We start from the raw sequence: 21,483 nt of genomic DNA on the forward strand, positions 1-21,483 counted from the left end.
CTAAACAGAGGAAGACACACACACACACACACACACACACACACACACACACACATACACACACTCTCTCTCTCTCACACACACACAAAGAGTGAGAGACAGAGAGAGAGACTGTCTTCACAGTTTAGCACTAGAGCCAATGGAGCAGCTCCTGGTCGGGTGGGATGTAAACAGTTGTTCCCTGCTGTTCAGTTTTAATGAAAACTAGATTAGACTCTTATAATGTCATCATCACTTAGATTAGAATACCAGAACATGTACCACAGGGTAGTTATCTTTGTATGCCATGAGTGAAGACACACATTTACATCTTCAAATCAGAGCATTCTCACATGAAGATGATTTCGTATAATATGAAAAATTATTTCCCGTAACAAAATGATTATAGCCTTTCATTGTAATTGGAAAGAGGATGAAGAATAGTTTGTGGAGTGTGTGCATTGGTTTTAGCCAGAAGCTCCCCATGAAAAGAATTAGTTCTCCATCTCATTGCACAGAGGCAACAAATGAAAAGCTCTGTTTTTGTTTGTGCAATATGCTTGAAGCTAATTAATGCGCGCGGAATTGGGCTTCTCTCATGGTTTTCTGGGTCCGCTCCTAAATTTAACACTTCCTTAAAAAGACATGATTGTCAGAGCTGAGTAATCTGGCCGGGGGTAACGACGCGTGTGGAGAGAAATGGCCCGCTTCATTACATCATGGTTTTAGAAAACATTTCCAGATGGCCGCAGTCGCTCTGTGTCTGTCAGAGCGACTGGTCGCGTTGACCCTGAGCTCTGTTTAAAGTCTGACTGCAAAGAACGCAATGAGTTGATGACAGCCAATGGCTGGTTGGTCACACTTAGAATCTCATATTTTTCTGCTATGTATTCTTCTCTATGTGATCTTTTATGGAAGTGCATTACATTCGCTGGATAAACATTGTTTTTAGGCACTTTATCTCATAATTACAATAAAAGTTCTTGTAATTACGAGAAAATATCTTAGAATTATGAGCTAAAATAAAGAAACAGGAAATGTCTGTAAAACCTTTCTAACCAGTGGCCAATGGTGGCGCTATCGCAGTTAATATGCTATTAATACCTTCTCGGTTTGAGACACTGGGAAATACTTGCATTTCTTAAAACTGAGGATGGTATCAACATTAGTATGTCAGCACTGCGCAGGTACGGAAGCACATTGCGAGATCTTTATCTCATAATTATGCTATCTTTTCTCTTAATTATGAGATCTTGTCCTGTAATTATGAGATCCTGATCTCATAGTTAAGAAATAAGGATCTTGCAATGCATTTCCGGAATCTTTAAAGGTTCAATGTGTAATAGTGGAGATTTTGAGAAGAAACAGCGACATCAAGTGGTTCCATTTTAGATTGCAGCACCCACCTTCCCTCCCCTGAGCTTACCAGTGAACTACAGTGGCCTGCACACACAAACCAAGATACCTTGTCCACCTTCTTCTTTGTTGGTTTATTTGAAGCAGTCGCCCACATTACGAAACACACTGTCAGGTGGCTGGATTGCCCACACCAGGCTTCCTCAGATATATGATGGTGCAAGATGGCAGAGATATGAGAACCGTTCAAAGGGTAGGAAAACCCCTTTATTGCACTGCAATTATACTATTATTAATGTATTTATGGGCAGTATATTAAGCTTTTACCAATGTAAAAATCATAAATCAAGTCAAATATTACACACTGGACCTTTAAGAAAAATCTTTACCTTCAGTATATAAACCTCAATATCTCCATTAATCAGTCAAAGAGAGTCAGAAAATATGCCATGAATCAATGCAAACCCTTTTTATTTCATTATTTTTTATATGTCATGCCATTACAACACAACCATGATAGTCAGTGCAACCATTTTCATCCAACCATGTCACTCCCAGGTCTGTCACATCCCATTTGTGCATGGAAAACTGGGATACGGGGCAGTTTACCAGCACATTACATCAGTGTGACTGATTTCAACTTGAAAAATGATCCTGAATAATTGAATTCACCAAGTACGTATTCACCAGTGTGTATGCTGAACTGAAAGAGGGTTGTGCGCTCAGACAAAGACCAGAGGTGGAAGAACTAAATAGAAAAATACCATGTTAAGAGAAATATTCAGGCACTTAGAAATACTCTCAAGTCCTTGGCTACACTGTGCTTCATTACACTGGACATGCATTGTATCACGTATCCTGTCATGACAGTATGAGGCTGTCTCTACAAGACCAGGCTTTGGGGAGGAGCACATTCAAGAACAGCTAATTAAAGGGATTTCAAGAGTTTTGCACAACATCAACCGTTTGTATTTACATGGAATTCTAGCGTTGCCTACCTACAGTACCTACATATTCTCATTGCATATCCCTCAAAGATGGGATTTTCAACAACTGTCACTGTACACATCCAAACAGGGTGACAAACACTGAAAAACATAAACTGGAAGCAAGTTTCACAAGATGTCAGAGTATCCAGTCTGCCAGCCAGGTTTATATTCAGTCTGTAATGAAGGGAAAGTAGAATTCATGAAACCGGCTTTCAGTGAAAATCTCATTTCCTGTATCTTTATTGTGTTTCTGAAGTGCCGTTTGATGGGGTTCCTCTAGTGCCAGTATTCAAATGATATTGAGGCATGGCGATGACAGGGGAAGACATTTGAGAAAACCGCAGCAGTAATTTTCCCATCAGCCACTGCCAGGGCCATTACTGTACACAGTGTTATTGGGGGGAAATGGTGCGTGCGCCAGCAGCTCGGCTGGGTCATGGATGTCTGTGGTGATTTTTCATGACAGAGGTGATCACACAGTCTGCGCCATCTTCAAGACGTCTCATCAGAATGAAATGGAGCGACTGTAATATCAAGTGTGAGGGTGAAGGAGAATAACAGAGCATCAACTCAAATTGCACATCAGGACATTTAGTTTTGTGCTTATGTCTCAAAAGTACTGATATGCGACGACGACTGGAAGAAACATCAAAACTGGACCAAGTGATGCAGAGTGACACACCAGAAGCCTGTCCACGGATACTTCATTATTACTTGTAACATTCTATAACAACAAATGAGACAATAATGAATTCAAATTGAATTTGCTTTAGCAGAACTTGACATCTGACTAGCAGCCTTTTCCAAAACATTCAACTAGTTACTGAGATAATTCAGTTTTTCTCAGTGTACAAAAAGGGAACTAAAAATATTGTACTTTTTTGCAATATATTGACTGCTCTTATATTTAGATCCTAAACTTGGCAAATAATGTATAGGTACTTTTTTTGAAGAATTTCAACTTACACAATTGATTCTTTTTTTTATTTTATTTTATTTTTTTTTATAACAATTTTGGTCATAAATCATTTTTGATATAGTTAAGTAAAAATCTGAAGTATCCTTTCTGGCAGCAGAAACTGCATCATGCAACATGTCCTTGACTCTGACTCCCAAAGAGGAAGACCTGACCCTGTGCTCCAGTGTTTGTTTTGACCATAATTACAAAGCGGTTTTGAGGTCATGAAGTGTTAATTGTTCTGATGTAGCGGTAATGAAGTACCATTCTCACCATTCTGGAGATGCTTACCGCGGAAACATTCTCTCTCAATTTAATGCCACTGGTCAAATTGCTGCAACAGTTTGGACATTCGGATGTCAATGTAAAAGTGTTGAAAAGGCATTTGCAAGTCACATAATAACACAATTTCAAAATCTGTTGCCTAATTTTGACGGGAGAGAAAAGAATGAGAAATTCCTTGAGACAACATCAGATTTCTGTTCTTCACCTCATTGCTCAATCCGCTTGAGGAATTCAGGGAGAGAATCAAGCAACAGAGCAGCCAAAGCTCTAAGTAATGTTGACTTCCTTGATTGAATAACGTGTCCTAATTTGATTTACTTCAAGCACAGTTTTCCAGATATAAGAGTTCAGCCTTTTTACAGTTATATGTATATGGATTTATGAAGTAAAGCTTCAAAACATGCTACTCTGAAGTGATGTTTACTGTTTGATTAGAACTTTAACCAGTTTTGAAAAACACCTGTTAAAGATGTAGAAGCAGTTAAATCAACTTGAATTACATGTTGATATTTAGCGTTAAATTACAAAATGATGTTGTGACACATGCAGGTTCAGACCAAGCTGTAAAAAAAACTTGTAAGACTCCAAATTCCCAAAATATATATATCTTTTTTTCATACCCTAATTTTTTTTTTATGTTTTGAAACTAAGGGATGCTTTCTTTTGCAAAACAACCAAATGACCACCACAGAAAAATCTAGTTTTTACAAACTGGGGACAAATAATGGCCTCACTGAATGAAAACATGGTCCAGACTGTGAGTAGAAGTTATGAAAGGACATTGGCGGATCAACACAATCAGCTCTCCGCAGCAGAAGGTGATACAGGTGAGGACTTAAAGAGGATTCCATTCCTCAGAGAGATTCCTCAGTTTTGATTTGTTTTTTGTTTTTTTAACACAGTAAGACCAACTTAATTTTTGCCTTTTCAACTAACGTAGATAGCAAGAATATATAGTTTTGTAGCTACAGCTGTTTATTTTGAATTAAATGGTTGTTTAATGAAACTGTACCAAAAATAGATCTATTTCAAAATGATAGAACTAAACAACAAAAACCAAATCAAAACCTCACAAAACAAACTTACTTCTAGTGCCTTCTAAAATAAAGTGTAGTTTGCATCTGCATAATGATACTTACACTGGAACAAATATTCAATAGAGTGCCCTCAGAAAATTCCACACAGCGCGTTTTGTTTTTTTGACCAAACTTTCTCGCCACAGAGTCATTACTGTACATTCGGTTCATAAACTGTTACGGTCAATGAAGTTACCACGCTGGATTCGTGTATTTTGCTTGAAATAGACTTGCAGTTACTTCCCTATGTTGTCCTAAGAAATTAATATTCAAACAGTATTAATCATTTATTTTTGTGTGTATTATTTGGAAAAACATTATTTAGATAAATTGGGCCAAAATTGGAATTTTGAAAGATTCTGTCTGTCTTAAACTATTACTGCTTTTTCAGTTTTTCTGTCCCCATCACATTTGTCGGGGCATAGTTCAAGAAAACTCCAATTAATTGCCAATTGGGATGATTCTCTCTTCATTGACTTGATAAATGATGGTGTAGTGTTGAGTGGTTGGACAGCAGCTGCTAATTAATGACAGCTCTGCCTTTTAATTCATCTTTAATCATCGTTTTTTTCTTAACTAAGAGGCCTACAGCTCACTCTTGTACACATCTTTTGCTTTGTCGTAGCTTAAATTACTGGTGAGAATAGCATGACCATAAGCAGGTCAGAAATGTAAAAATTCAGGTACCCCAAAAGAAAAATCAATGTATATATATTGAGTTATTTATGACTTTTGTATATGGTTGTGATAGATTCAATTGGGATGATTTGGAAAAAAATGTGTCTAATTCAATGTGCAGTTTGATGGACCGAAATTAAACCTGCAAATGTTTTGGGCTACTTCAGTCTCCTCAAGCTATTAATTTTATTCTAATATTATTATTATTTTCATTTTTTTAAATCAGATCTTTTAAATTGAAATCTATAAAAGTCTTATTTATGTGATTGATTAATCCTGAGAATCAAATTGTCAAAACTCCATATGAAACTTTGTTAAAAGCAAAACGTTTGCGTTGGTCCTTATTACATAATCTCCTCATTTTCTTTCAAACTAAACGTGAACAAACCCCGGTGAGGACGTACAACAAAATTCCTATTACTGAATAGCTATTTTTTACTCGAAAAAGTCGGCGCTTACATCAGCTAAAAATTGTTTCTGACTGAAACACTACAAATGTGGGTCCTGCTTGATGTTCCTCTGGTTCTGCTGTCAGACAACAGTGCTAATGTCGTCACCCTCGTCGGGTTTTTTGGGCTTGCTGGGAAGCGACTTGAGGTACTCCAGGTGGCGCCGGGCGTCTTCCTGGTTCTGACGGACGTAATACACCACGTAGGAAATGACCATGGCGAACCAACCGAACATGGTCACCAACATGGCGTAGTCTGTGGTCCTTTTGGCCAGGTTGCACAGGTCCGTGTCCACGGCCATGAAGGGCCGTCCCTCCTGGTCCAGGAGCTCCGAGCTCCTGCACAGGACCCGGGCGGCGGCGTCGTGATTGTGCGCCATGCCGCCGATGGCCTGCTGGAGGGCGCAGTCGCAGTGCCAGGGGTTGTCGTCCACGATGACGCGGGCTTTCAGGCGAGCGAAGGCGTCCTTGTGAACGCTAGTGATGCGGTTGTGCGAGAGGTCCAGCACCTGCAGAGTTCCCTCCACGCCGCTGAACGAAGCCTCCCCCAAAGTCTCCACCGCGTTGTACGACAGGTTGAGCTCCCGCAGGAGCCTAAGTCCGTGAAAGACCTGGTCAGGCACGGCGCCGATCTGGTTGTGGTCCAGCCTGAGCAGCACGGTGTCGGCCGGCAGGCTGGGCGGGATCTCCTTGAGGCGCGACTGGCTGCAGGTGACGTTGAAGCCGTGGAGGTGCGGGTCGCGCTGGCACAGGCAGCCTTTGGGACACATGCTGGCCGAGGGGAAGCACAGCGCCATGAGGACAAGGCTTTGGAGAAGCAGGCACATGGGGATGGAGCGAGACAGCCACACGTCCAGCAGAGTCATACTGGTCGGCCGTCAGCAGCAGCATTCCGCCCGGGCCCGCAGCGCCACCACCAGCTCCTTCACCTGCATTGCATCTTGGGGCGACTGGCGCTCGCTCTGGCGTCGGCGAGTGACACTATGTGTGAGGGGACGATACCATGCTGCCTTCAGTTCTGAAACAGGAGCAAACAGAGTTGCAATGTCAATATACATGATTGCTGAATTAGATATAAAAGTTCATACGTGTGCGACATTTAAAGGTCCAGTGTAGCAGCTGGATTGTCCACACCGGGCTTCCTTAGAAATATTGCTCGGTGTGGCCCTTACATTACTTTTATTGTACTGCAAGTATAAACTTTTATTTATGTATTTATGGGCAATGTGTTAAGTTTTTATCAATATAAAAATCATCAAACCAAATTTTACACACTGGACTTTTAACTGAAAGTCTGTTTTATTTAAAACCCAATGAAATCCAAAACAGAAATATAGGTCAAACAAGATAGCTTGATAGATAGATAGATAGATAGATAGATAGATAGATACTTTAATAATCCCGAAGGAAATTATGCAGTCGTCTGTTGCTCCTACTCATACAGTCACAACAGAATCAACAAGTTAAAACAGTTAAAAAGGGACAGACATTCATGTTTGCTTAGATAATGTTTGCTTATTAATTTTAAGCTGCACAGTAAAGACAGGTGGTAGCTTCAAGCACATATCAAACTGTTGATCCAGCTGGTACTGTGCACAAGAGGCAACAACTTACTATTGAAAAGAAACGGACTGAATATATTGGCCATGTAATTCAGATAAGGGCTTTAATTTTTGATTGATAGCCAACGAATAGTCAAGCCACCATTTACATGAGCTCCCTAATAGATCTATATAAAACCTTTTATATAAAGATCTTTAGTAATGAGAAGAATGAGTGGAGACTGTGTAATATTGTGAATAATAGAAAACAACTGAGCATGACTTTGCATTGTGTTGAAGAACAATCCACACATGGTATTGGTTTCTTTTCATGTCATTGAGGCAATAAATGGACAGTCTCGTAATTCTTCTTACAATTCATCCTCACATTGAATCAAAAATACTGAGTGTTTTTTGTTCCAATTGTTGTTATTGCGCAAAGGGACAAACAGCTCTGTGTGTTTGGAGATACACTCATCAGCTGGCCTGTAAGTACGACTCTTCAGAAGAATCGACATCAGTCGGCAGCAGCAGCAGGAAGCCGCTGGTGTGTAGCACGTGACCAAATTACTGTCAAAGCCATTATTGATTCCTCTCCGTCTTACTAGTCTGTTAGAACGACGTGCTAGTTTGAATGCGATTCTTTCAGTTAGTTAATGACAGACATGATTGGGGCGAAGGGACATACTCTTTACTTCTGGAAATGGGCAAATATCTTGGTGACAAACAATCCATTCAATTTGATTCTATTCTACAAAACTACATTGCTGCCACCCTAGAAAAAAAAAGGGGCTCAATATCACGTTATAACGTGAAACTATCATGTTTTTCCGTGATAATTCTCACAGAAAAACATGAAACTATCACATTATTTTGTGATAATTTTCACATAAAAACACAAAGCTATCACGTTATTTTGTGATCATTTTCACATGATAACGTGAAACTATGACATTTTTACGTGATAGTTTACACGTTTCACATCATGATTCTGAGGGGACATTCTAAAACGCTTATAAAGCTTAACGTAGCGTACCGACCGAAAACAGCGATCAATCATCTGCAAATTTCTTGTTGACTTCTCTAGTCATGCTCACTTTCACCACTCCAAAACCAAAACAATGGGCCAATTCCAATTCCTCCCTTAACTCCTCAATCTCAACCCTCGCCCTTAACCCTCAATCTTTGGCCCTCAATCTTGGCCCTCAATAATAAGTGTAAGGGCTTAGAAATGGGACACCCCTTAAGTGCAGTTACGTCTTCAGACTGTGGGGGGCGGCCTTACGCCAAAGCTACGTCCAGTCTGTCAAGAAGACGACAACGACGAAGAAGAAGGAGAAAAATAAAAAGACGGCTAAAAAGGAAGAAGTCCTCCTTCGCTACACAACGAGGTATACAAGTAACGTGAAGCCGGGACCGCCGCTCCGGTTGCCAAACCTCGTAAAGTAAAAAAAAAAAAAAATGTTACGCAACAACGATGTCAATAATCCATAAAAAAGTCTTAAACTAAGACAATAAAATGGTTTCGTAATATTTATATCTTTGTTAACTAAGAAAATACTTCCATTTGTAGCTCGCTTTTACATCGCGATCTTTTTCGAAGAAGTCTTGGCGAAAATACGCAATGCCTTCTGGGTAGCCCTTACTGACAAGGGTGGTGCCGGATAATCTCAAGATTGAGGGCGATACAGCCCTTAAACTCGTCCCTCAACTTGATGTTCTTAAAATCGGGATAGTACTTGCACCTCGCGGGAGCGCGCATTTTTGAGATTGAGGGTTGAGATTGTGGGTTAAGGGAGGAATTGGAATTCACCCAATAACTCCCGTTTTATCCATTTTATCTACAACCAGCCGAGCTCAAACTGAATTACACAATCATGAAAGCTTTACTGACTATTTCATACAATGAATGAATGCTGCTTTTATCGAGTGGAATGAAATTCCCACAACAATGCTAAAGTCAACAAAAATATGGTACAAACCAACAGTGATGAGCTTTGCATTGTCAAATCCAGCCAACTCATTGATGTTAGCCTATGTGATCTGCATAACTCGAGACAGGATTAGCTCTTATTTCCCTCTGAAGCCCATCCTGTCCTCAAACAGCATGGCTGAAAATTAAGGTGTTTGCGGCTGCCCCCTCAATATCTGCACACCACATCACAATATGACTTTCTATTTTTGGACACCACAAAAATCGGCCTTCTGCCGACTCTAAACCTCTCTGTTACTTCTTTCATACCATTCCTCACAATTATATTTGAAGCACAGTCACACCTTGTACAGGCACAGTCATTTTCTGCTTTTTGTTATTTGTTATCTGCCAATATCAATGGCGAAAACACAAAAACCCATCCAGTATGATGATTGAATTCTTTCTTTATTTGCACTTTGCAAGGTACTGATCCCTGGCTGGTATTAGTATGTGTAGTAGTAGTTGGCCGACCATTTGTCCCAGACTTAGGATAGATGTTTGCGTGAGGAAGACGAATGTCCAGGAACAGAAGGCCGAGGCTCCACCAATCATCTCCACTGACAACAAGAGTATTGGGAAAGCGGCGACAACAAGCTCAATCTCGCCCTTTGCAGAATAAATCTGCCAGCCATTACAAGGACATCCAGACTCAGTACTGTGTGTCACTATTGCCAGACAGGACAGGCAAAAAAAGAAAACAGGAATAATAGATATTTGTGAACAAGCAAACGCACTGAATGATATAAGAATATAGAAATACCGTGCTCACACCATTGCGTGCTATGACAAAACACTTTTAACAGAATCCAATCAATGAGTTTTACTGAACATGCTCAACTGAAGCAAGAAGAAGAAGAAGAAGGAGAAGAAAAAGAAGAATGAAGGGCAGATCCCCCTCGACTGATCCTCGACCCTGTCGCCACGTTGCCAAACTGCAATTTAATTGGGCAAGACACAACATCCAAAACAGCTTCTTAAGATGGAACTACCAGTGTAAGAATTTGACAATGTTTACTACACTGTGCCAGCAGAGAGCTCATTATGGTTGCTTTTCAGTCTGTGCATATACTAAAGTATAAAACTCAAAAGCATTTAGCGTTGGATGTTTAGGTCAAATGTCTTTTTTCTGACAAGTGGATCAATGGCTGACACACTTTGACTACAGTCAGATCTGATGTGGCTGCAGCAGTCCTCACTAGTCTAGTCCTCACTGGAGGAGCCACTCTGATGGCTGGTATTATTTCAAAATCTCTGGTGCCCCTCCAGACAGTCACTGGTCAGGTTTTGGTGTTCCAAGTATTTGTGTTCAAATCATAACTATTAACAATCGCAGGCATTATATTGTTTTCTATGTCCCTAGTCGGCCAGCAGTTGGGAACGATAGCCAGTAACTGCCTCTAGCCCATTTCCTGTCTTATAGTCAATATCTGCAATGGCATGAACATTGAAAATGTTTTCTCGTCTCAGAGGTAGGAGTAGTTTGCTTTACATTTTTTCACACTTGGTGGGTGTGTTTCGTTACACACACCCTTGAGTGACCTTCTATGATGTGGAAGGCACATTCACCTATAGCGTATAAGAACGTTTTAAGTGGCCAAGAGTGCAAAGACTTCTTTTTTTTTTTCTTCCCAAAGCAATTTGCCACCCTGCTTGGGAAATTATCCCAGGGGATCACACCAGATATTGGCGGTCTTTGCTTCACTGGCAATTATGCAACACTCGAAAATATTGTTATATTTTTTTGCTGTGGTGAACATTAATGCTGTAGTTATACCTCTGCCTGTGACCTTAAACCAGTAATTCAGTTCAGTAGTCTAACTGTTGTCTTTGTGATCAATATGCACTTAGTTGGATTGCCTAATGGAAACACTAGAAATACAAAACTACTGTTGAGGAATAATTCAGTCGATCTTTTAAGGGGAAGTTTATAAATGTAATGGAAATCTGAAGTCATTATTTAACTAATCTAATCTAATCATGCAGCAGTTGCACAATTTAAGAATTACACACTTGGGGTAAGGCGGTGCTTATATGCTTTTCAAATTAGATTGAATATGCATTATTTTGTTTGCAGATAAACAATTCTTGCAAAATATCAAATTGTATTTACACGATGTTCATTTCTGACCTAGACTGAAATCTCCTTGCAGCCACACGCAGTGAAAGCCAAACCGAACACCTTTTTTGTTCAATTCTTCTAAATTAGACTAAGCAGACTCTCAAATCATTTTGTGTCAGGCAGAGACACTATGACACTCTGCTTCCTCAGCATTTAACCATCAGGCCTTCTCTATTGCAGTCCCACCTTATCTCATTTTATTGGCTGCACAAGGTTATATTTAGAAACTGATCCACATTTTTGTGTTTGGAGTCCAGAGAGTGAAAACCTTTTGGATTTTTCTTTTGCATTTCTATCGCATTGCAAAAGCTATTAAAATATAGAGAATGGGGCTCACGCATGATTTCAATCAATATGTGCAGGTTTGCTGTCTGAAATGTCAGTGGTCATTTTTTCTTTCCTTTACCTTTAGGGACAATAAGTGATTTTCATCATTGTCATATATAAGGAAATGAAACACTGGCATGTGCTCCAGTTGTGTTCATATGTAGTAGAGCCACACGCCCTGTCTGCCTCTTCATTTCCAGCCCTTTCTATCGTCTTGCTTATAAAGCTGGACCAGCTGAATGTGCATGTTAATACATGGAAATCCCTGCTTCCTGCTGCTTTTTGAAACAGCTGCCCCACCACTGTTCCACACAGCGAGAGGCCCGACTGCGGGGAAATGCATCAGAAAATACATACAAACAGCACTGAACATGCTCTGAATGAATGCTCATGTTGTCTTAGATTCTGCTGGAAACAAACCCCAAGCAGAAGCTTTGCCTTCTGTTACCACCACTCTGTTACCATGTCGTGTTTCCAAGGGGACCAGTATCAGTGACGGACCTGCATCAGACTAGTTTCAGGGTTAACCAGTCCCCCAGCGTCCACTATGACGGCCCATTCATTTCAATGGAGTTGCTCAACTGGCACATATACCTGAAAAGTCCACTTCTTTGGGATGGCTTCCTGGTGTCTTCTGCATTGTGCGGCCCCATAAACTATGGTCCAGGGGCCATATGCGGCTCGTTCAGCTTTTTAATAGAGCCTGCTAAAATTTGAAGAAATTTTATTAATAGTAATTAAGTCATAAAATTAATTAATAAACTGTGGCCCCACCGGTGAAAAAGGTTGCCCACCTCTATCATAGAGCATGTGTGTCACTTCCCATCATGCCTCTGTAACTCATGTGATGCATTAGCCAATCAGAGCGAGCCAAGAGACATGAGGTCAAGCTAGGACTGAAGTCTTTTCTGGTGATTTTCTAACCTTTATACATTTTTTGGGGAAAAGTCCTTGACTTTGGTAACTCTTCAGAGAATTACATTATGGACTATACGAATCTACCATTGCAAATGAATGTGCCCTCTAATCTGAGTGGATGGGTAAACGCTACGGTAGAGACAGCATCCTATGAAGCTATGCTTTTAGACTGAAAGGCAAAAAGGAAGACAGGTTGAGCTCCATGACTTAAAAATATAAAAATAAAAAGATTTATTGTGAAGTTTCAGGTCACAATCAACCTGTCAGCCGTTTTGCAGGCATTTATTTTTGTATTGTGGTCAATTGGAAAAATGCTTTTTGGACCATATGGGTTTTTGGGCTGCATTACATTAAGTGGCCACTAGGAAACTTATTGCACCACCATATTGTTAGTCTGGTACCCAGTTCTTATAATACTTTGAATAGATAAAACTAAACAAAAACTCTTATTCATGCTGGCAGGATTGTGTGTCGGAGGCAGGTCCGTCACTGATGGTGGTCCCCCTCGAAACACAACACACTGTAGTAAGACTGAACTGTTGGCTTTAGAGCTATAAAGCGCTGTGTTTTAGCTAAACTTGTCACATCCAGCTTGTTCACTCGACATTCACACACTTGCAGCGTTCTACACTTACATCATCGCCGCATTTCCTATGCTCGCTCAGTGTGTGTTTGCTGCCTTTCGTCAATGAAACCAAGGAGGGTGTGGATGTGGAGCGATGGAGGTGAAAGGATCACAAGCTCAAAGTCTCTTTGTTTGGTTTCAACTGCGCTCTCTCATGGAGAAAAATCGCTGATTGCCCCTTTAAAGATTCTTGGCCGGTGTTATGAACAGTCAGTTATGATTCTTCATGAAGATTAACATGGAACAAAGAATTAAGCATCCCAGAGACGAGTCAAAAAAAATTTAAATAAATAAATGTGCAGCGCATTGTTGTCATTTTGTATTGCCAGATTCCATAGTGATTATCTTTTAAATACTTTATTATTTATTATTATTTATTTAAAACTAAAAGTTTAGAAATCTGATATGCTTCAATTAAATTTCCATAATCAACATTTTCATTTGTCAGTTTTAGATGGCACTGATAGTTGAAGTTAATGAGCCTCCAGCCCACTTCTTAAGAAATATAACAATCTATTTAATAAAGCTTATAAACCCAAAACCCTCTGTTGTCAACCGAGCGTGAAAAGGATCTGTTTCTCGGCCGTAGTAAAATGAAGAGATGAAGAGCGAAAAATGTTGTGTCAAAAACAACAGTTAATAATGATAATTAAAAAAAAAAAAGTGCATTTGAACATAAGCTGCATTTCCATAATAATTGTTGGCAAAATAAAAGTATAAAATATTTCTGAAATTTTGACAAAGCACAATTGTGATTTGCAGGTGTTTCCATTGAATGGTGTGAAACACATACGCCTTAATTCTGGTCAAATCTCGTCCTGTGAGACCCCACTGTGAGGAGGATGGAGGCACAAAACATTTTGCCATAAATCTGCATTTCCATGTTGTTTGCTGTCAAGAATGGTGGTTATATTTTTCTCTTTGATTACCTCTAAAACATATTCCATCTCTTCCTCCGTCCAATCATAACGCGCCATTTTCACTGGTCAGTGAACTGGTCACATGACCCTGTACGTCATGTCCACTGACTTGTCAATGTAAAAAAAAGTGTTTCCATGACACTTGCGATATCCCTCTATATGGATACGTGTGAAAAACCACCTCATGAAAGCGTCAAAACTAGAGGTGTGAATCTTTCTCTCACAAAACAATCCGATTCAAATCTCGATTCACAAACTACGATCCGATTCAGGGACGATTCATAAAAAATTGTTTGGTATGATTCGATCCGATTCGGTTCAGTGCGATTCAGTACAAATGGACAATTTAACCCCAAGTGCTTATTTTTACTTTACCGATCTTTACCGATCCAGGGCTCCATCAACCGATGCACTCGGATCTCATACGTCACAGACCGATAACCGATTCAAATCGGTTTATCTTTACACCACTAGTCAAAACCTTTCAGCCATATTTGAGAAGTTTTTCCAAGTTGAGCTGCTTCCATCACCAGTTTTTATTGTCATATTTAGGTTTTGCGCAGTTCTAAGGGTCAAGGAAACGCAGCTACTGATAACAATACCTGATACTGGTGGTGTCAGCACGACCTGAAGTGTGATATTGCCTCCATACAACACTTTTCTAAACATCAACTAGGCCCAGTTAAATATTTTTTTGTTTATTTGATCATTTATTTGCCTCCACTAAGAGAAATTGTTCTGTAAAATGGACCAAAATGAAAGTCGGTTATCGCAATAAAAACAACAGTCAAATCCGGCAGCGCATGAAAACACATTTTCTGCTCATTTTCAACGAGGCCCCCTGTGATACAGCTGCAGCAGCTTCTCTCATCTGTCCCTGCAGACGTCCTCTTTCATTTCTCTCTTTCCTTGAGCGTGAAGTTGATGCCAGTTCAACTTTACTGGTGTCTGCAATCAACCACGACTCACAATCAAAGTATCTGCCAACACAAACACATCAGACTACACGACACCGTGTTGCACAATGGATCCTGTAATAAAACGCAAGAATGCTCGGCTGGCAATAATGACGATGAAAGTTAATGTGATGAATTTCCACCTGAACGCAGACAGGAACGAGTCTGAAGAATGTGGGAGGGGGAAAGTGTTTTTCCTCAGGTGATCCCACCTGTAATTTGGGAGAAAGAGGTTTCCAATCAACAACAAACAGAAAGGGGCAACAGGTTGATATAATTACAATTTCTTTGAAAGGTCCTCTGATATCATGCTAGAGCTTCACTATCAAAAAAATTATAAGAAGAAGAAAGACTAGCTGGCGATGATGGGCTGTTAAACAAAAGAGAGACAGACTGCAGACCTTAAATCAATAAAGCAAATTTGTTTTATTCAAATTTGCTGCTAAAAATAGAAGCAAATTTGAATAAAAATTTGAATTTGAATGAAATGTATCGGTTGAAAATGTATTATATTACACAAGAATAGTGAACTGAGGTAAGCAATGCTGTGTCAAGCAGTCGTGTGAAAAATACTCGAAAACAGAGAATTTTTTGCGATGTCCACAGCATACTAACAAAATCTCAACACATTCATCATAAATATGTGTGGTTCATTTTTGGTCAATTTTCATTTGACAGTTGTGCCTGTCGAGTTTTGGTCACTTGTCAGTAGGTCTGTTTCCATGACCCCTAGAATTGCACAAAACCTAAATATGGCAATAAAAACTGGTGATGGAAACAGTTCAACTAGGAAAAACCTCTCAAACGTGGCTAAAAGGTTTTGACGCTCTCATGAGGTGGTTTTTCACACGTATCCATGTCGCAAGTGTCATGGAAACACTTTTTTGGTATTGACACGTCATCAGACGTGACGTACGAGGTCACGTGACCAGTTCACTGACCAGGAAAAATGGTGCGTTATGATTGAATGGGGGAGGAGACGGAATATTTTTGACAAGTCATCAAAGAGAAAAATATAACCACCATTCTTGACAGCAAACAACATGGAAATGCAGATTTATGGCAAAATGTTTTGTGCCTCCATCCTCCTCACCGTGGGGTCTCACAGGACGAGATTTGACCAGAATTAAGGCGTATGCGTTTCACACCATTCAATGGAAACACCTGCAAATCACAATTGTGCTTTGTCAAAATTTCAGAAATATTTTATACTTTTATTTTGCCAACAACTATTATGGAAATGCAGCTTATGTTCAAATGCACTTTTTTTTTTTTTTTTTTTAATTATCATTATTAACTGTTGTTTTTGTCAAACGTATGACCTGTTTTTACTTTCAGCCCCCAAATCCCCTCCTCCAGCCCTCCAGAACCTTCGCTCTTGGTTCAGGCTGCATTTGTGCATACAAATCTGTTCTTAATTGTTTGACTGGGTAAACAAAGGTTTAATGATAAAATACAGTAACAATAAAAAGCCGTCCTCTGTTCTGTGAGGAACCGGAGCAATCAGACAAGTCGGTGGCCTGAGGGGCACTCGGCCTACTGTCCATCTGATTGTCCTCTTTTCCACTTCACCTAATGGGGAGACGAGGCCGGCGTGGCCGCATTGACTGCCAAACTCCAGGAGCTTACAGTACAGCTGCCTCACCGGGATCGCAGGTGAGTTTGCCAAAGGTCAGTCGGCTTCTGAGATGTAAAGGATGATGTGGTGCGGAGCTGCTAACAGGCCTAAATGTCAGCTGATATCCGTGACTCTGCTGTTTAAATACGGCAATCAAGTCTCCACACGCCGGGCTCCCGCCATGAAAGATTGATGAGCTCCATGCTGTTGGAAGGGGCATTTTAAAGCTACTGCGCAGCCTGTAGCAGTGTTTATGTGGAGGATGTGGTTAAAAGTCAAAAGTAGCGTACTGCAGGTTTGCATTCTGGAGCATCGGAGAGCTTTGTCGTAAAGTGATTATTAACTATAAAGTGATATGGGAAGCTGCTGCAGAGAAAACACGGGAGCCCATGTATGCCTTGATGGAAATTTATGAGAAACTAAAGTGGCAATTGCAATGATTTGCTCAGCTGCATCTGAACATTACCCTGATGTTAGTGTTGTAGTACTGGACGTTGGTCTTGGTCTCCAGAACACTTTTCAAGAGTCTGGGGTCTGGGACAGGGCGGATTGCGGATTTTTGATCCAGACCAGTGGAGACTCAGCCAACAGTGTAATAACACGATAATAACAGAAAATAATCCAGCTGCTGCACTTTTTTTTCCGCTCTGTTGGTGACACCCAGAAAGACAGCTTGCCCCCTTATTCCTAGTTCATTTATTTTACAATTTGATGAAGCAATTTTTTTTTTAAATGGTTCAAAACAGTTGACAAAACAACAAAATGTTCAAGAAAATGAAAGACACCTTGCTGAAAAGAGATGTTGCTGTTCCCTTTACAAGCAAACTGGAATTTAAAAAAGATACTCGTCATTTTTTAAAAATGTTTTGTTGTTATTTTTCTTTGATATATAAAGTCTTGGTCTAGTCTCCATTTCGATACTCTCTAGTCATCATAAAGTCTCGGTCGCGGTCTTGACTACAACACTACCTGATGGTGCCAGAGGGCAGCACCTATATTTGGAATATTATGGAAGTTGACCATCAGGAGACTTGATGAGCAGCTGTAGTTGATGTACAAAGAAGGAAAGTTGAACTCAACTTCACGCTGAAAGTAAGAAAGAAAGAAAGTAATGACAAAGTCCACAGCGACTTCAGTCCCTCGCTGTGAGGAAAACTGCTGCAGCTGTATCACAGGGGCCTCTGTGAAAATGAACAGGAAATGTGTTTTGAAGCGTGAACCTGCTTTAATTGTGCTGCTGATCACTTCATCTCCTCACTGACGGTTTGGCCTCCATTAACGTGCTCGCGCCTTGTTTGTTTCACTCCTCCGTCAGCAGACTCTCGCAACGCGGCAGCAGCTTGCTATCCAAAACTGAAGACATGAAATGGCTTTCCACACGCTCCCAGTATCTGTCAAAAAAGCATTTCATATTCCTACTAGTCACAAAGACCAGATAGGTGGAAGAATTAAAAAAATATATAGGGAACAGAACTTATGTTATAAACATTATACAGTTACAGTGGATGGATATTTTAACAGTGTGCGGCAACTGCATATTGCTGTAAAAGGCCCAATATGTAACATTTCAAAGTGATCAGTTGGTATGTTAGTGAACGCATGTCTTGACTTGACCAGCGTTAATCTCGACACTGTTTGCAATATGTCTTGTGACTATTAGATGCTACTAAATGAACGCACTGGCTCTTTAATTCAAACTAAAAGCACCATAAATAATATAGAATGGCAATAAATGAAAAACATTTGAAAATAAAGGATCTACCAAACCTCACCATAATTATCAGATGTGTTAATCTGCAGTATGAAACACACAGAAAGCTCAGTCATTTTAGATATAGTGCCACAGAGCAGTCTCAATCTGATTTGCTTTCACTTCAATGGAATTTAAATACCCATTCAACTCATAACGGGAAAGGAAAACTGCAGTAACTGCAGTTTCCTCATTTCTAAGCTTGTTAAACATTTTCAACATTTCCTTGAATGTATCTAGAGTGATTCCTTTTATCAATCAGTCAACGTAGTGCAGTAAATGTTGTTTGTTTATGAAACGACTTTGATCTAATTCAATTCTATCGTCATGGTCAATTTGAGTCACGATTAACTCCACTAAATTGTGTATTTGGAGATTGTTTTGACTAAAAGTAAATACAATTACTTACATAATCAGGCAATGGGATTTTTGTGGGCTTCATGTTATCATCTACACACTCTGTATATGAACACAGTGGCTGTCTTTGTGTTGCCCTGACAGAGTATATGACAATCAATCGGCTATTTTCTGTCATATTTTATTCGTCAGTAATACTCTTCTCATTATAATTGTATTTTTCAGGTTTTACCTTAGCTTCACCTTCGAATGATGTTGAATCAAATGTGATCGAATAATCGAATAAGAATCGAAACTATTTCACGAATTCAATGATTGGAAACACAAGAAATTGCGAACTAAAAAGGCTTCAGTCACGCGAAACACAACCACGATCGGATTCTTCGTGGCCATCAAGGGTTAAAGCGAGAAGAGCCCGAGAATCCAGCTGCTGCTTCACATGCAGAAGAAGATGCGCGCCTGCCCTAACACAACTATTTAAGTGCCGCATGAATGTGATCTAACAAAAGCTCCGTGTCACATGACGGCTGTGGCTGTACAAACACTGCACTCGACACCCATAAACTGACCCAACAACAAACCCAAAGACAAACAGGAGAGACAGTAAATGTGTCTCAACTGAAATACGGCCCTGAAAAGGTTAGAACGTCGAGCAGGAGACCCCACCAGCACCTCTGGTTGTTTCATACGCGCACTTCTGCGATAATCGCGCACCGGTGGTGGCAGTTGGTCTCGCCAACATGCTCGAGTGAAACAGTGTTAGGCAATACTGAGAGATTGGAATTTGTTCCACTTTAACAAGCAGCTGCTGGTGGACTCGTCCATTCTGCATTGTGATCGCTGGAAAGTGCTTGCGAAACAGGATCAAAGTTGGAATAATGAAAAATGAATAAAAATCCTAAAAAAAAAAAAAAACAAGACAAGGGATTGAGTTGATTGTATGATCTTCATAAGCCGAATGGATATATGACTGCCGGTGTTTCTGATGATTGTTTAACAACATTCTAATGCGGTAAATATCAACATTTAAATCAAGGTTATGATTTTATTTACATTTTTTAAACCGAGTCTTGCAGGTGGGGTTCTCCGGTGAAAACATCACGCACCAGACTACCGTTCGAACCTGAACTGCCGACACCAAATCAAACCTCATGCCGCCTGATGTGGCGGGAATGTGGGGGGTGGGGGGTGGGGGGGGGAGAAGGTGGGAACCACCTGGCAACTAACCAACCATCCATCCAATCAATCAACCAACCAACCAACATCTGATCAACCATCCCCAGTCTGGAAGTTTGTGAGATCATCTGCGCGCGAAATCAATCCCGGCGTGCAACAATTAATCAAACAGCAGCAGCATCAGTGGCGGCGGCGGAGACAGCGGAGACGGAGGAGGCGCAGCGCAAAAAAAAAAAAAAAAAAAACATGCAGCAGCGCAGAGACTCACGCACGGAGCAACAGGCGACACGGGTCCGCTCACCTGCACACACGCTACAGAGATGAAAACAAATCATACCAACCCCAGGTATCACATGAAGAAGAAGCAGCAGCTGCAGGCGGCGGATGAGGGAGGCTGCCTGCTCGGGTATCCGCTCACTGATGCGCAAGTCGCAGTGTGAATTCGCATCTTTACCTCCCGGTATAAAAGCTCCGCACAGGAGTGAATGGGGGAGAAAGGGAGGGGTTCTTTAGGTCAAGTCACACGTAGTGAGAAGGAGAGTTTCCGCTCGAACATTAAAAGCACCGCAGAAATAAATGTCCCCCCACCCCCTTCCCTACTTGTGGAGAAAATGAAGAAAGAATTCAATTCAATTCAAATGTGAACTAAAGGGTATTTGTAGTGCTTTCAATGGAAATATTAAATCAAAGAATTGAATCTCAGCATTTGAAATACTGCATGTGTAAGCATGGATTTGCAGCCCAAGTGCTGACATTTTGCACACTTCTTAAATTATCCTCCTCTGACTGACTCATTACAGCAACAATCTTTAAGTTGCAGCCCTAATAAGAACCCAAGACAAGGTTTCCTCCATTGTGTAGCAGGAGGTCCGGATCAAGCGTTTCACATTTCTCCCTTCTCCTTCCTGTGCACCTCAGAATTAACTTGAAATTTCCTTCATCCAGATAAATCCCTCGCTCCAGCGCTCCTCTGACTTGTTTGAATCTCACCTTCTCCGCTCTGCCAATCAGCTGTTGCTGGGGTTGTTCTGAAAACAAGACTGAGGCTTAGAGGGGATCAGGCTGCTGCAGCGTTGGGATGAAAAGCCCCCAGACATCAGGCAGTCGTCCTCCTCGCAGTCAGTCTGGCTGTCTGAGTTCAAACTGCCTCTTAAAAACACCTCGTCTGGCTGAAACACAGTCTGGGATGATGCATTCAGTTTCTCAGCGCCTTGTTTTTGTCCATTATCTCGTACGATGCCTGTTTGGTTTTGCCTGTGTTTAATGTTTTTTTCTGTATGTCTGCTTATATATCTTTTTTGTTGTGGTGTGCTTTGATCAACTGTGTTTCACAGTGTATGTGCTTTATACAATATTGCAGATTAGGTTAGTTAATTAAGAATACCTACATACATACATACATATATATATGTATGTCCTGTACACACACACA

General features: G+C 40.5%; 1 protein-coding gene across 1 annotated transcript; it reads right to left on the minus strand.

The window, feature by feature from the left end:
• Positions 1-1,789: 1,789 nt before the first annotated feature.
• lrrc3b (leucine rich repeat containing 3B) lies at positions 1,790-20,532 on the minus strand. Its single transcript, XM_076011712.1, has 2 exons — positions 20,393-20,532; positions 1,790-6,787 (listed from the first exon to the last, which is right to left on the minus strand). The coding sequence occupies exon 2, from the start codon at positions 6,633-6,635 to the stop codon at positions 5,853-5,855; it is 783 nt and encodes a 260-aa protein (XP_075867827.1). The 5' UTR covers positions 6,636-6,787; positions 20,393-20,532; the 3' UTR covers positions 1,790-5,852.
• Between the last annotated feature and the right edge of the window lie 951 nt (positions 20,533-21,483).

Source organism: Nelusetta ayraudi, unplaced genomic scaffold, assembly GCF_046127955.1.
Source record: "Nelusetta ayraudi isolate G7.1 ecotype Tasmania unplaced genomic scaffold, CSIRO-AGI_Nayr_v1 ptg000135l, whole genome shotgun sequence".
NCBI lineage: Eukaryota > Metazoa > Chordata > Actinopteri > Tetraodontiformes > Monacanthidae > Nelusetta > Nelusetta ayraudi.